Below are 17,230 nucleotides of genomic sequence, written 5' to 3' on the forward strand. Positions count from 1 at the left end.
CCAAAAAACATGACCCATTTTTTTTCAATGAATAAATGGCAAGAAAAAAGGAGAGAAGAGGGAACTACTGTAAAGAAACTTGAGACATATGAACCAAATGCAGTATGTGTGTGGACCTTGTTGAGACCTCAAGTTGGAGCAAATCAACTGTAAAGAAGGCATTTGTAGGGCATCTGAGGAAATCTGAACATTGAGTGGCTATCTGATAATATTGTTTTGTTTATTTAACAGTGCGATAATGGCATTAAAGTTATGTATTTAAGAGTCCTTATCACTTAAAAGATGTGTGACACACATTTGTGGATGAAATCATGATAATCAGAACCAGCTTTAAATTTTTTTAGTAGAGACAGGTGGGGGGAGGAGGAACAAATGAAATAAAATCGGCCATATGCTGGCAACTGCTGAAGCCATGTAATGGGTACCTGGGGTTCACTATATTATTCTAAGTTTGAAAACTTCTATAATTAAACGTTTTTTAAAAAATTAAATAATGTGCTTTCTTCCACCCCTAACTATAAGAAAGTAGGAGGGACATAAATCTGAAGACATCAATTCGTTTTTAAGAGCCTGTACACAAATCTGTCCTCACACAGCACATGGCCACCTTGTTCACTGACTCCCCAGTCTCCTGACCTACTCATCTTGGTCAGCTGTTCCCCAGACACACAAGTCGTTTGAGAATCCCAAAGCAATCCATTCTCTGCATCTGTCTAGGCCAGAATAATTCTGATTTTTTGAAAATACTTTCTCCCTAGTGGCAGATCCCTCTGTCCCTAGCTTTGGAGCCACAAGAAGGAATCTTTCCACTTAATGTTCAGTCAGGCTTGTTAGATAACGTTTTGAAACTCTCCAGGGCCAGAAAATCAAAAATGATATATAAATGTATGTCCAGATCTCATGACAATTTTCAAGTGAAGACTCCTCAAAAGCCATTTGGTTTAGAAAATCATTCCTATGAGTGCTCACCGCTTTCTTTCAAGAATCAATAAAACACTATGGTTTATAGCATGTAACCTGTGACCAAACCAAGGTCACACAGTCTGCTACTCCTTAGCTGTATGACTTTAGAAAATTCCCTTAACCTTTCTGTGCTTCCATTCCTCACCTATAATAACTATTATACCTACTTCACAAGATTGTTGGAAGAAATAAAGAGTTAATAACTTACTTAGATAATTTAAATAAAGTGATAGATAAGATTAGATAAGATAAATAAAAAGCTTAGAACAGAGTTTAGCACACGGTAAATGAGAGTTATCTGTTGTTGTTATTTCTACCACATAGTCTGTCACTACATGTTCAATTCCTCAACGAACATAAACTTCTTCAGAGTAGGCTCTAGATTTAATCCATCTTTAAAGACCCCAGTGCCTCTTACCATTAGCGGTATAGATATGTTTGTTAAATGCTATATTTGTGCCTCTGTTTATTTAACCTTTTAAGAGGTTCTCTGAAGGGGAGTAAATATGTATACACTTGATTTTCACTGCTGATTAATGTTCACTGATTTCTACCTAATGAGAAAATCAACACCAACACGGCAGGTGCCAAGTTTCTTCTAGAACATCTTTTCATCTAGACACTTGTGTCTGGATTTTGAAAGCACTCATAAAATCATGCAGTAAGAATTCAAGTATTTACTATTCCTTGTTTGAAAACCATCACCCTAAATTTATAAGCTAAATTGAAAACCACTTTGATTAACTGGAGAGTTAGTTGGGAATAATTTCTGGAAACTTCTCACAAAAGTTTTGTCAAATATCCTTTCATTGCTCATCGCATCGTAAATTTCAACTGGCAAATAAAAGGAAACTTCCTGCAATGTGGGAGAATCACTAATTTTTTTCTCATTCAAAAACACCACACAGTAAGCTTCTCCAAATGATTTTTAAGGTGCAATAGATATTTGAAACCTTCCTTCCTCTAGCAACAAAACCAATTTTCAGGAAGAATTAATGTTCCCACCACTTCCAAGATCAAAGATAATTAGGTAGCATTCCCCTTGGAATGGTATATGGTATAAAGGGGATGCATGAACCTTGACTCAGCCTATACAACGATTCTTGGGCTTCAGTTAGTATAAAAGCTGTTGGAAAGCTTGGGCTTTCCCCTGGCAGCTCATCATGGTCCACAGACAGTGATGAATGTACTAGACGCTCAGTCCTAGGGGCTTACGGCAAACCCTACAATAGTCTCATTTTGTAACTAAGTTCAGCGTGTATTTAGATTTAAATAAACCATGTTACCCTCCAGTAGTAGCAAATGTGGTCATTCTGTTTCTTAGGATTGCTGAAAAACTTAGGTGAGCTTAATAAATCCCAAACAATAAAATTTTAGTCATTGGGTATAGATTTTTGTTACATAAAATAGGAAATTAGAAGTTTAATTAGTTGAATGTTCTAAGCTTAGTTTTAAACACGGGACAGCTTGACCCTCCCTCCACTCCTTCCTTCCCGTGGTTGTCTATACTCCACCTCCAGTAAAGTCAAATACTCTCTTGAGTGAAACATCATCTTTTACAGAACTTATCAGATCAGTAAACTTATTAATGACTTCCTCAGACTTCTGGGAAGATTCACAAAACATCCTTCCTCCTCTTTACTGTTTCATTTTTATTATTACCAATTTAAAAACAATTTGGGGTACTTATTTAAAAAGAATAGTTTCACAATGAAATGAAAATCTGTCATTAGGATACCTCCATTTTCCCCCCAAATACTTTGGTGTGCAGTGTTACCAAAAGCGATCAATACCTGTAATCTAATTTCTATTAATGACTTCAAGGATAACAGTCAGCTGTGCAACATGTAATTTTCTAAATACATGTTGCTATGCAAACATTCTCAAGTAAAACAAATTTTTAAAGCCATTAAATCTTTTTAGAGCTATCAAAAGTAAAAAAGGCAAAGCTACGGAAACTCAACACTACCAAAACTTGTCTTTAGCACTCAAAAACTCTACAGCCATGGGCAGAAAATGCACTGCAGTAAGGGGGGAAAAAAGGCTAAAAGTGCCCTTGTATGAAAACTAAATTATTAAGAGTATTTGCCAAATTCCTAACTACTCTCACTTTGATCGGCACAGGGTTCTACTAGGCATTTTCTGAGGAAAATCCCCGTGCCCTGGGATCTTTAATGGGTCACAATTCTCATACAAGCAAAAAGTCAAAATGCCGATACGCTAAGGTAAATTTGACATTTACAAAACCATATCTCAAAAACTGTTTCTAGGCAAATCTCTGCCCCCCTACCCCCGCAAAATTGGTTTTATAAAGCAAAGCAAATCATATTCTAAAGAACTATGTTTTCAAGTTAGCTCATTAAAGCCACTGAGATATGATCATTCAAACTGAGTCATAAATCACATAAACATATTTACAAGTACAAAATCATTATTTCCAAATGGTAAATGATGAACTAATCAACCCTCTAAATGTAGGAGATCTACATGGGAAAAAAACATTTTCCCCTGATGTAGTCTTACATAGAGACCTTAGAAAAATTCAATAATCTAACAGTGTTAAAGAAATATAACACTGTTGGCTCAAATAACAATTTTATATTAAATATATATTATCTTATATATATTTAGAAAACCAAAAAGCAAATAAATGCAGAAACTATAATTGATAAAAAAAAGATCATGAGGTGCAAAGTGGATTTTTATTGAATTTCTATAAAAATCTGGTTCCAAAATAAAATATGCAGTCTCACACTATTTGTCTGGGTGTGTGTTAAAAACCTACACACACATCACCAATAAAACGCCACTAACTCATAACAGGCAATTGTAATAGACTGATTGGAACAGTAATGTAACAATATAAAAAATAAAAACTATGTGTAAGTCAAACAATGGGGGAAAATTAATCCTTCAGAGCTTCCATTAGTCATCAGAATCATCTTAAAATAAGTCTTTTTGGTTTATGATGGAGAATTGAGCATTTGAAGCAGACTCAAACATAGTGGACTTTTAACAATATGTACTTTTGTGTTCTTTGTACTCCATCCCCTCCTACAACTACTGTATGCTATGTAATTATTTTTAATGAATTAAACTGTAGTTTTTCTGAAAATTCTGAAACACCCTTAAAATAAAACTGGCACTAGAGTATGCCCTAATAGTCAAGAAAACATTGCTTTGGTGATTTCAAGCCCCTTATTTTTAAAGAAATGAGTGGCTACTTTTAACATACAGTTAATGGCTATATTCCAGAGCAAACTGGAAGACTGATTTTCTGAAAACATTACCAAATTGCACTTATAACTTTTAAGACATGCAAATCATAGGACCAGCTTGAGAAAAAGTGTTAATATATGTAAGCAACTGAAAACTTACCCTAAAATACAGGAACCAAGAGTTCAAAAATAAATGCTGTGACCTCAAAGCTGGCCCTCCGTACCATCATTCAGGTCCAACCCTCCCCTTCCTCAAGACTTCCACTGAGGTCCAAGCCAGCACAGACAGCTCTGCTTGACTCCAAAGCAGGACAGGCCATTGTTGGATCTCTGAGCCGCGGTCTCCAATCAGGAAAGCAGCTATCATGAGACCCCACAGCAGCCCTCATGTTAGTTCTCTCTCAGGACAGAACAGTGGAAGCAAAGGTGCCCAGTACATATGCGTTCCTGCACCACCTCATCCTGGGTTCAGCTACTAATCAATCCGCAGCATCAGTAGTCGTATGCTTGCAATCAAGAACAACCCTAGTCCACTGCACTAAGAGCCCGCTAAGGGCTCTATTAAGCCCTTAGTTAAGGGCTTAGGGCTCTATTCACTTCTGCCCCAATAATCTCCCTCATTCGGTGGTACCTATGTGTCTAACATGTGCTCTGTGAATGAATGTATAAAACTGTATGAATTCCAAAAGCTGGAAAATTAAGAGAAGGACCTCCCAAAGACAGAGGGAGAAATAAAAGGGGAGATATGAGAAAGCAGTCACAGTGTAAAGAGGTAGTGAAGGCAACCAAAAGTGGGCATCAAGTGGGAATACACAGTTAGGTTCCGCCGCGTGTAATAAAGCAAGCAGCAGTGCAAACCTATCATTTCTGTAACAATGGGAGAGGACAGTACCACTTAGAAAGTCTAAAGGCATTTTACATCTACCTACAGAGCCATTTATAGTCACTGTATACACAATTTTAAATTTAATAAAATCAATGTTTCTCTTGTTTTATGTTCACAATAGGACTAAGAGAAAAAAAGCAACAGTGCAAATGCAGCTTTAAATTTTTAAAATGTCAGCATTTTTCTTAAATTAGATTTTCTGTCAATATGTAAATAAAAATTTAAAAGTATATTAAATATTAACAGAAATACTTAAACAGAAAGCTAAAAACTGTGTTAAAATTAAAATATAGCATAAAATAGAAGCTGTAACTACATTACATGTAGATATATATCATATATGTAGGTTCACTATGAGCAGGAAATCGTATACTATTTTTAGTTTAAGGTAAGAGAAGGATGACAATAATGGACCAATTAAAAAATTTTATCCTAGGATCTAGCTGCCTTACTCTATTGCTCGTTATATATTTATATCATGGATAAACCAATCAAGAAATAAATTTTTGTTCACTGCTTTTCAAAGGAAGTCACAATGTTCAACCAATGGAAATTAAGCATTTTGATTCCATCAGAAAATTTTAAAACAGCAGAAATGTTTTCTCCAGGTTAAACTTTATTTCGTTTGAACTAACTTACTTAAGAATGATACACATCAGAGGATCTAAAAGGTAACAGCACGGTGACTACAGTTAACAATACAGCATTATGTACTTGAAAGTTGCTAGGAGAGTAGATCTTAAAGGTTCTTACTACAAAAAAGAAATACTAATTATGTGAGGTGATGGAGGTGTTAACTAACCCTAATGTGGTAATCATTTCGCAATATGTAAGGGCATCAAATCATCATGCGTACACCTTAAACTTACACAGTGTCATGTCAACTACATCTCATAAAGCTGGGGGGAAAAGACAATGATGTACATCAAAAGGCGGTCGTGGGAGTTCCCTGGTGGCCTAGTGGTTGGGATTCCAGGCTCTCACTGCCGTGGCCCAGGTTCAATCCCTGGTCAGGGAACTGAGATCCCACGAGCCTCGCAGCACAGCAAAAAAAAAAGCGGTCGTTATTCTTCCCCACTCTATGAGTCAACAAGCAGAAGATGAATACATTATATTTTGGGATATATTTATGTTAACTGGAGAATAGCCTTCTTGAGTTGGGATTTTTTAAACCGCATTTTATACAAATGACATTTAAGTTTAAAATGCATTTGTTTTGGCTTTATAAATTTTGCTTTCTTATAGAAAACCTATTCTGTGGTATATGAAGACTGGTACCCTAATATACAACCCTAGTCTAAGGCTTCCCTGGTGGCGCAGCGGTTAAGAATCCACCTGCCAATGCAGGGGACACAGGTTTGAGCCCTGGTCCGGGAAGATCCCACATGCTGCGGAGCAACTAAGCCCACGTGCCACAACTACTGAGCCTGCGCTCTAGAGCCCGTGAACCACAACTACTGAAGCCCGCAAGCCACAACTACTGAAGTCCGCGCACCTAGCGCCCGTGCTCCGCAACAAGAAAAGCCACTGCAAGGAGAAACCCGTGCACGGCAACGAAGAGTAGCCTCTGCTCGCCGCAACTAGAGAAAGACCGCGCGCAGCAACGAAGACCCAATGCAGCCAAAAATAAATAAATAAAATCAATAAATTTATTAAAAAACAAACAAACAAACAAAAACCCTAGTCTATATTGGGGGGTGGGGAGGAGGAAGAAAAAAGCTTTGTTTTAAAGAAAAAAATTAAAATTCATTAAATGGATCCTTTAAAATAAATCAATTTTAAAGCATGAGGTCTCAGAATACAGTTATACTGTATACTTTCTGCACTCCAATCTTAAAAGTGAACTTTCCTCAACCTGTGATTTAAATTATGGCTAAGTCCAAATATCTATGTACATCTTTCTATATAACTATATACATATGAATAGATGTCTTTCTATACCTCTATACATCTTTCTAAATCTAGTACATCTGTCTATATCTATATACATCTTTCTATACTTACATACATTTGAATACCTACACATATGTTTCTCCTATTTCAATTGCAAGTGAAAGCAAGAATATAATACAGTTGTTGTTTTTTTTTTTGTATTTGGAAAATGAATGAAAAATGGAAGCTCTTTTAAAGTAAAATTGCCATGGTTGGTTAGTTGAAACAATAGTGGACACATTCCCAATACCAAGATGGATATAAAAAAATTAAGTAGCATAACATCATAAAATTTGTAGCTTACTTTGTGCCTTTTCACAGAAGTTTATCTGAAAGCCTAAAGTAAAAGAGATAAGTTCCAGTTCATTTACTGTAAATCAAACAAATCAAAATTAGAACATGACATAGCATTTTTATATTACATTCAAGAACAGTTCAAATCATATAACCTCCACCATCACAGATAGAACTATAACATACGGGCTTTCTTCAAAAACTCAGCTCTTTCTGACTTAATTGTACTTTATTATACGAAACTGAAATCAAGTTTAAATTATAAGAGTTATGTTGTCTTTACCGTTAATTTTCACATCTATTCAATAAAAAGAATAGCTATTAGCCCTTGGAAGTTAAGAACAACTTTTAAGACAGTTTTGTCAATTTCTTCAATCTACAAGTTCAGAACATATCACAAGCTATTTTATTAACTCAAATTACTGACTTGGAATTACTCGATTAACTACTACCCCTGATTCAAAAGCTTTGGTAGTTGATAAATTGTGAGAGCTAAACACACATAGCAACATTCTGCCAGTGAGCTAACCTCAAATGATAAGACAGTGAACTACTAAAGAGGTGCTTAAATTCCTGTGAAGTAGGCCTGAAAAAAGACCATGTCCCTAGAAACGGTAAGTAGGACTATAGCAGTTATAGGAAGAAAACCTCTAAATTCTCCTTAGAAACATAAACATATTCTCCAAATTCAATTGGGCCTCGTTATACCTTATGCATATATTTATACAGATGTAGTTTTGTAAAATGCACCCAGTAAAGTAAGCTGTTCAAAACAAAAGCCTTCCCAAAATATTCATTTGCCATCATAGTCTATTGGGTGAATTTCTAGTTTTCTCAGTGGTCTACCTATGCTTGTGTTTATTATTGCTTTGGGGAACAAAATAGGGAAAGCAAATTTAGAATGAGTATCACTCAAATTGTAGTTATATAAATTCAATCAAAACTTGCAGAAAAAAAAAAATCCAGGACTAGAAAGGATATGTTTAAGTAGTCTTTCCCATCCAGCTCTGAAATTCCTAGAATTTTAAGATATAGTACCTATAATGCACAAAACCTGAAAAATGGCTCATGTAGCTACTCTGACATGAAGGTACCTTTGGGACACAAAAGTAACCCACTGCCTACTTACTACCTGATGGCAAAGTGGGAGGAAGTGGGAGTGGAGACTTCAAGGGACAAAGTCCTGGGGGCAAACTGGAGGCAGTGCCCTGACACTTGTACCTCTACTGCTGAGGCTCCATACACGTGCTGCCCGCCCCCCCGCCCCCCCCCGCCAGATGTGCAGCAGGAACAGACTTCAGAAGGAAACACAAACAAACAAACAAACAACAAAAAATGGATTCTGTGGATCTTATAAGCCTAAGCAACTAAACACCAGCCAGCCTCCTACCAGGCAAAATGAGCTGGCACAAGTCAGGAGGAAAGGGAGCTGGCAGCTGGCACTGTGGAAGCAGCAGTGGAATAGGAAACACAGAGGAGCCTGGCCGCAGCTCAGAAGCCCATCTCCCACCCCCTCCGCTGGAAGAGGGAACGGAAAATTCACCTGGAGACTAGAGAGGAAGCTGGTGAAACACTGAAACAACTTCAAGGGATAGTTACTATTCTCTTTTTAGCTCTAAATACGCTCAATAGGTGCTACTAGGTAGCAAAAATAAAAGGTGAGCAAAGAGGTGAACTAAATAGCAAGATGAATGGGGAAAGGAGCAAGAAAAATAAATCTGAGAAGTATGTGAAAAAGAATGAATTGGATCTGTATAGTTGTATAAAAAGTAAGCTAAAGGATAAAAGTACAATGAATAGAAAAAAATATAAGGTATATGTAACTGGGAATGTTAGAATGTCACCAATTACTCCCCTAACACATCAGAAGTTAAGCCCACTTTTAAATGCCAAAAAATTCTCAAAACTTGAAGTTCTGTCATCAGTACAGAATCCATACATGTAGCTAAAAGGGAAGGGGTGAAATTCTCAAAGCATAACTACAGACTTGCTCTTTTTACCTAATTATGGATGAAGTGACCAGATGAACAGATTCTAAGGACTCATACCTACATCTATCTCTGCATTATTTCTCACTCAGAAAAGACTTGCTAACTGACAAGCACAGGCTAAAGTAGCTAGAACAGATGGCTCAGCTTTTCCTTGGAACTCCATGTAATCTTATCAATTAAATCAGATAAAAAGCCATTACCTAAATCTTTCTAGACCTCTAAAAGACTATACACACACACACACACACACACACACACACACACACACACACACACACACACACGGCGGGGGGGGGGGGGGGACTCAAAAGAGAGAGATTATATATATGGAAAAGAACCAGGGGGACTTCCCTGGTGGCGCAGTGGTTAAGAATCCGCCTGCCAATGCAGGGGACACGGGTTCGATCCCAGGTCCGGGTAGATCCCACATGCCGCGGAGCAACTAAGCCTGTGTGCTACAGCTACTGAGCCTGCGCTCTAGAGCCAGCGAGCCTCAACTATTGAGTCCACGTGCTCCAACTACCGAAGCCCGCGCGTCTAGAGCCCGTGCTCCGCAACAAGAGAAGCCATCGTAATGAGAAGCCCGCGCACCGCAATGAAGAGTAGCCCCCGCTCGCTGCAACTAGAGGAAGCCCACGCGCAGCAACAAAGCCCCAACGCAGCCAATAAAAAAAAAAAAAAAAATAAGAACCCGCAAAGGTCAGAGAGTTGGTGCTTACAGTACAGATGTGGGAAAGTACATGGCCCCAGCCAAGTTTCTTTTCATCAAACCTCAGACCCCCAAGAATAAATATTGAGATGTACAGGGCAGGGTGCTAGTAGGCCTACCAAAGAAATAAAGCTCTGTGGGGCTTTTTCCCCTCCTTTTTCTCACCAGGACTCTCCCACCACATTTTCCCCTCATTCTCACCGTCCAACCTCAATCTTGAGAGTCCTTAACTGGCCATAACTGGAAACCCACAATTTACTGTATTTACCAAATAAAGTGAGCTTGCCTGTATCCGTTTAAAAGGCTGTTTAGGATGTGTATAAGTGTATATTAAAACCAAAGGCAAAGAGTATTTGAGAAAGTAGAAAACAAAATGAAGAATGTCAGACCAGGGTTCTAGTTCCAACTGTGAAACTCAAAAGAGGCATCTTGCTTGAGCCCCAGTTTCCTCATTTATATATAAAATTAAGAATAATATCAAGTAATCTTAGAATTTGAAACAGCGTGTCCACGTGTAATTCTGATTGTCTAGTGGCCCTCATGGGGCACAGCGACCATCCGCACTGCCCTTCGCCTGGGCTGAGGGTATAACGGGGGGGAGGGCGGGACAGGGGCGTAAGCAGCTTCCCACCTCCTCAGTAGCGCCTTATAGTTTCCTGGACACCCTGGATTCTGGTAATGCTGAAAAGGGATGATGAACTCCAGTATGAAGCCACACTGATACAAAGAAAATCACAGCTGCCTGCCTTACTGGGTCAGGCCCACAAACCAAGCTCCCAAATCTTCCTTCTGCCACAAGCATGAAGAGGCCAGCAGCTTGCCGCCTTCCAACTTCAACCTCGAAATGTTGGCGTGTGCCTTCAACTGTAAAGTTACTCATAGTATACCATTATGACTCTAACATCTCAGCATTTATCTAAGCTTATCCAAACTTTGTATTTTCATTGTACTTAGAGTGAGTTCCACAAGATTTCCTGCTGTGTTACTTCCTTGAGCTTTCCTGACTTCACCTTTCTCAAGCTTAAAAGGGACCCACCTTCATTTAGTAATTCCAGGTTATTTGCGTCATCCAGAACCACTCATGATTTTATGAATACTAATCCTTCCCACATTTTAAAAAATTCAGGATCTTGTCAGCCCTCACATGCCAGTTCCTCTCCCTCCTGTGGCTGATGACCACCTTATTCACTCTTCGGTTTGTAACTAAGCACTGTATTACCATGGAGCCCGTTCAAGAAAGCCCAGTACACCCAGGGAGAGCAACTCATCAACCACGTGACTGTGGGCAAGTATCTAACCTCTATGAGCCTCAATTTTCTCATCTGTAAAACAGAATAATAATACCGGAAAGTGTTTTGTGATGATTAAATAAGGTAATAAATGCAACACAGAGCCTGGGATAGCGCAGGTTAATGTTATCAGAGTCATTATTATTCCTGGTACCTCCCTCAGGTGAGCAACGATTATGGTACCTTCCCTATCAGACCAGCTTAACCCACACAAACAGTCCCTCTCCTTTCATTTCCTGTAACCAAGAGAGGTAGAAACAAAGGATTCCACACTCTGCCTCTCCGTTTCAGCCCTTCCTACACCCAGCCTGCTGTCCTGAGGACTTAACTCCGGAGTGGGTACTGTCTCCTGGCAGGAACCTAACCCAGATCTCAGGGTCACTGGCAAACACATCAGGAGAGCCATTTAATGTCGTTTATTTTTCAGCAAAGTCAGGCACAGATAGACACATATATATATGTCAGATATATAACAGAGATCTATCTGGCAACCCTTTTCTAGCTTCCCCCTTTTGAATACTTTGGGTGACTGTTGGTAAGATGAGATATAATACAGCTTGAAAGAGCTGCTGTGGTGTCCACTTCCACCATCCTTCTCCCTGGTGGGGAATGTCATGCTGTTCTTCAAGAATCAAGCCGTGCACGATGGGACTGCCAGCTTCTTTGTAAAGGTCCATCTTGAGCTGTGTTAACTACTGGCCAATGCTCCCTCTCACTGCGTGGCTGTTAAGTCAGCCCAATCTCCTCTCTCCTTGCCCTTGAATCCTTTCTACAGGTTCATGTTAATTCTCAACCTTGCCAAGAGTGTGAAGAGACACATGGAGACTTCCTGGAGTTGGGGGAAAGGGCCAGAAGCTAACCCATGCCCATTAGCAGGAAAGTAAGTTGCCCAGATGACAAATTTAGCCAGGATGGCAACGTATGCTATTAACTCTTATGCTAAGTGGGTGCCTTTTCCATACTAGTGTTGAAAGAGTTCTATTACCTTTCAACATCTAATTAAAGTTTTCTACTTGCCTGTAGATTTGCAATCAAAATGCCCCCAAATTCAAAGCGCCAGGGTAAACGCCCCAGCAAGTTCAGAACTCTGCAACACAAAGAAGCATCAGGAAGCCCTGAGGCTCCAAAATCAACCCAAACATGGCTGGATGCATACAGCTTCCACCCCCTGACTGAAACCTAAAATAATCTCTTCCTTCTATTCCTGAATCTGCATCACTTCTGGCAAAGATTCTTCTCTCAGACCTGAATGGCTGAAATGACTTAAATAGAGCTCGGAGAAACCATGTGAACCTGGGTAACAGAGTAGAAAGAGCAAAGGCTGCCTGTCACCAGGTGGATTAAAACCCACTTCAACTAGGGCAAATTCCTTAATTTAAACGTCAGTTCCCTAATATATGAAAGGAGACCATGCTCATCTACCCTTAAAGAGCACTTATGAGCATCAAATTAGGTAAAGACAGTGAAAAAAGAGTTGTGTTAACTATTAGTTTCCCTTCTTAATTTTAAATCTGAATTAAACTTCCTCAGGTTGTATCATGTGGACTGTCTCTATCTCCTAGAGATGCAGACTGACCTGAATTATGTGTGATGGAGTTGATTTTGACCTCCAGACCCCTAAAAATAAGAAAAACTCTATGGGCCCACATCAACCCAGCTTCTCAAATTAGGTAATAGAAATTGAATGGAAAAAGAGAAATTTGCAAAAAAAGAAACATGACTCAAAATACAGGGTTCACTAACATCCCATCTTAAACAAGTTTCAACACACACTCACACTCTAATAAGGGACATTAAAAGAAAATGTGAGAAAATCAGTATCCTGAAAGCGTTATATTTTTCTACTTTTTAAATTTTAATACTAGGGTTGCTCTCCTTTTTAAGGAACATACGGAAATGCAATATGTGCTTTGAGGAGGGACCAATTTCCTGACCTGGATTTTATTTATCAGGTTATGTCAAATAAATGGTGAAAGAAATAGCGTGCAACACAGTGGGAAAGGCAAGCAATTCTAGGGTTTGGTACCTTATCCACTGTCAGCACAATTCAGTTCTTTAAATTGGGATAAAGGCACCCTCCTATGGTTCTTGAAAACCACAAACTAAATGGTAAAAATAGAAAGACAGTCAAATATAATCACAAATAGGGCATTTCATACTAATTTTTTATATTCAAATATTATTGGGAGAAAAAAGTGTACTGATTTTAAATCTTCACTTTTTCTTAACAGGTATGTTTCATTACACTTGAAAGTTCTGTGTATTTTCTTTTATTTTGTAAATATTTTTACTGAGGTATAACTGACATACATTATATTAGTTTCAGGTGTACAACTTGATTCACTATTTGTACATATTGTGAAATGATCGCCACACAGTAAGTCTAGTTAACATCTGTCACCGCACATAGTTAAATAATTTTTTTTCTTGTGATGAGAACTTTTAAGCTCTACTCTCTTAGCAGCTTTCAAATATGCAATACAGCATTATTAACTATAGTCGCTACACTGTACATTTTGCACATTTTTTAAAAGTAAAATCTAGCTATCATCTTTTTACTTAAATTGATATTTATAAAATGTTCAGCTGAGGGTAAATGGGTAAGGACTGGACTAGTCCATAACTTTTCTGTTATACATCTATATTTGAGACTCAAAAAGAAAAAAAGAAAAACTACCTACATGAGCTCATTAAGAGAATCAGAGGCACTTACCACATATACTTTATAACCAGTTCCTGTAACAAGTACTTTACAAATGTCTCCATGTTTTTCAGACTCAATTATAGATTCTAACTATTCTACACATTTTTTTAAAACTGACATTTCTCAGCTATCCAAGTAAAGTTTAAGGAAAAGTTTTATTTTTCCCTGCTTTAAGTCTCCTATAATAAATTTAACTTCTTGTGTTCATGAGGTTTTTAAAAATCTACTACATTTTAAGGGTTTAGTAACTAAAGCATTTAAATAGCCATGTCTAATAGCAATCCTTATATACGTATAGATATTTTATAATTTTCAAAGCCCTTTTATGTGCATTAATCTAATAATGTGATTCTCACAACAGCCCCATAAGGTATTATCCCTATTTTAACAGATAAGAAACTCAGATGAGTTCAGAAAATGTAGGTAATTTCCCCAAGGTCACAGAGCTTGTACACGGCAGAGCAGTTACCTGAACCCAGGGAGAATAAAGACTCATCAAGAATACTCTGACCAGAAATGCTCAATAATGAAAAATGGAAATAAACAGGGTAGAGAAAAGGGTAGGACCCAGTAATAATGAAGCTAAAGAAACTGTGTGATGGATCATGAGGCGTTAGGGACTCATCTGCTAATAATGAAAGAGACAATTAATTAGACCATTACAAGTAAGAGTATTGTTGCTATTAACAATGATGATGGCTAACATGCATCAATCACATCCTTACTGTGTGTCAGGCCTACACTTTATATGCATTCTCAAAGTTCCTGTAAGGTAAGCATTATTCCTGCTTCCCAACTGAGAAACTCAGGCTTGGAGAGGTTAAGTATCTTGCCCAAGGTCACAAAATTCTTAAGTCCCGATGAGGGGATTCAAATCCAGGACACCAGAGCTCTGGCTTAACTCAAGCATTATGATATTAAAAAACCAAAAAAAACAATAATTCTCAACTGAGACCACTCTTGGGCCACAAACCTCAAGCCATGAAAAAATGTGCAGGGTGACCCAGTGCCCAGCACGGTGCTTCTCACACAGAACGACCACCAATGTCTGTTAATATGACATGTATTCCACGCGTCCCACAGCTAAACCCTGCTATTGCAAAGAGCTTGGCCATTAAAAACTCCCAGAGAGACAGTGCTTTGGGGGTGGCAGGTGACCATGCTTGCGGGGGTGGGGGGGGAGTGGCATTTACCAAACATCTTCTAAGGACCTGAAGTATGATCTAAAGCCAAAGATCTGATAGGTGAAGTAAGGGAGGTTGCGCTCTAACATCACAAGACAAACAAAAAAGATCCTACACAGCTGCTTAAGCTCAAGCTTTGTAACCTGGATTGTGCGAGAAAACGTCCTGAGAGTTTCAAGTGCTTCTCTTCATTCTGAGTAATTGAGAGAGGTTCAAGAAGATACAACAGGTTCCTGAGTCAATCAAGGCTAGACACAGTACTGATAAAAGAAAATTCATCAAAAATTCAAAGAGAAGTCTTATGTGCTCCCTCTCCCTTTTAAACTGGGTTCTGCTTATTAGAAAGTTCAGTTTACTGGGTATCAAAACTCAGGGGTGGGGGCTTCCCTGGTGGCGCAGTGGTTGAGAGTCCGCCTGCCGATGCAGGGGACACGGGTTCGTGCCCCGGTCCGGGAAGATCCCACGTGCGGCGGAGCGGCTGGGCCCGTGAGCCATGGCCACTGAGCCTGCGCGTCCGGAGCCTGTGCTCCGCAACGGGAGAGGCCACAACAGTGAGAGGCCCGCGTACCGCAAAAACAAACAAACAAAAAAACTGAAGGGACCTGTCCAATATGTGCAATAAAAACTTAAATAAATACATAAGGCATTAAAAAAAAAATACTCAGGGGTGGGAGAGGAGAATGGAGCGCATCAGAATAATTCCTAAACACGATGACTTTCTCTGAGTTCCTAGAACACTCCAAGCTCTTTCCTACTTTGGAATCTTCACACACACTGTTCCCTCTGCGTAGAACCCTCTTCTTTATCGTAACAGAGTCCTCTTTCCAGACAGGTCTTCTGTGACCATCTTACCAAAGCAGACTGCCCCCTCCCCCATTAACTTCTAACCTAGCTTGTTACCTTCATAACACTTTTCTCAATTAGCAATTTTTCTTATTTATCTGCATATTGTCTTCCCTCCCCAATCCTATCAGGAGGGTGAGCTCCATCAGGAAAGAGACCATCTGACTCACTCTCTTCTATATACCCAGGACTAGGGCACTATGCCTGGCACTAGGCAGATGCTCAATAAACATTTTTGAACAAAAATTAATTTCTACAGCTTTTTCGAACTATTAGCCTCCCTACTCATCCCCTACCCCCCACCCCCCAAAAAACTTGCATTTTTATAAGCTTTGTAAGTCACCTGTTTTGGATATGCAATATAATCTTAAATTGTCATTTTGCGGTTTCATTTCAGCACCACCACCACCAACAACGAGACTGTAGAGCTGGAAGATCAGGAAACCCATCCTGTACTTCATCTGTATGTTGTACAACACAGTGGCATCCAATAACTAATTTAATTTGAATTAATTATCTGAGGGCCTGCACAGAAAGTGTCCTCTGAGCTCTGACATCATCCTGTATATATCTGTCACTGTTCCTTACGTATATCCCATGGGGAGGGGGACAGGGATATAAAATTGAATAAAATCCCGCCTCTGCTTCATGAATCACCCTCTCATAAACCCGAAATACTCAACAAACGTCAAACCTAACCAGACAGACGGTTAAGATAGACCTCGGAGCCCTTTCGGAAGATTTTAATCAAAGAGTAACCATGGTCACACGGACCACGAAGGGTACCCCAAATGACGCTGCTAATAATTTAACGCAAGCAAGTCTGCGAAAGTTATCAAGAGATTTCTGAGATTCCCTGTTTTCAAAGATAACACTACTACTCAAAATTCCCCAGTAAACTCAAGGAAACGGTCCCTCACGGGCTGGGGCCTGGTATTTTCACAACAGCCCCTGTCAAGAGCCACATAGAGCTAATAAGCATTCCCACTGGGGAAAGTCATTAATTAGGAGGGCTGCTTCAGACGTGCAGTCCCCGCAGAGAACCACTCGGATCCCTGCCTTTCGATTTCCCGGATCTCTGCATTTCAACCGAGCTCCCTCTGTTTGTTTTATTTATTTATTTGGTCTGCATGCCAGGCTAACATAGAAACCCCTGGCCTCTCCCAGGCCAAGGGCTGTCTCATCACCTTACAGGTGGCACGGGCCTGAACACCCCC

General features: G+C 39.2%; 1 protein-coding gene across 2 annotated transcripts in view; it reads right to left on the reverse strand.

The window, feature by feature from the left end:
* The window catches only part of MAP2K4 (mitogen-activated protein kinase kinase 4), a 105,056-nt gene that overhangs the window by 87,027 nt on the left and 799 nt on the right, over positions 1 to 17,230 (reverse strand). Inside the window, exon 2 of one of the 2 annotated variants that reach the window (XM_029211285.1) lies at positions 7,304 to 7,336. The exons of the other annotated variant lie outside the window; for it this stretch is intronic. Within the exon in view, the coding sequence (XP_029067118.1) occupies positions 7,304 to 7,336 (33 nt within the window). The remainder of the gene's footprint in view (positions 1 to 7,303; positions 7,337 to 17,230) is intronic. 2 annotated transcript variants of the gene reach the window in all.

The sequence above is a fragment of the Monodon monoceros genome, unplaced genomic scaffold (genome assembly GCF_005190385.1).
Source record: "Monodon monoceros isolate NGI ecotype Baffin Bay Population unplaced genomic scaffold, NGI_Narwhal_1 Super_Scaffold_9, whole genome shotgun sequence".
NCBI lineage: Eukaryota > Metazoa > Chordata > Mammalia > Artiodactyla > Monodontidae > Monodon > Monodon monoceros.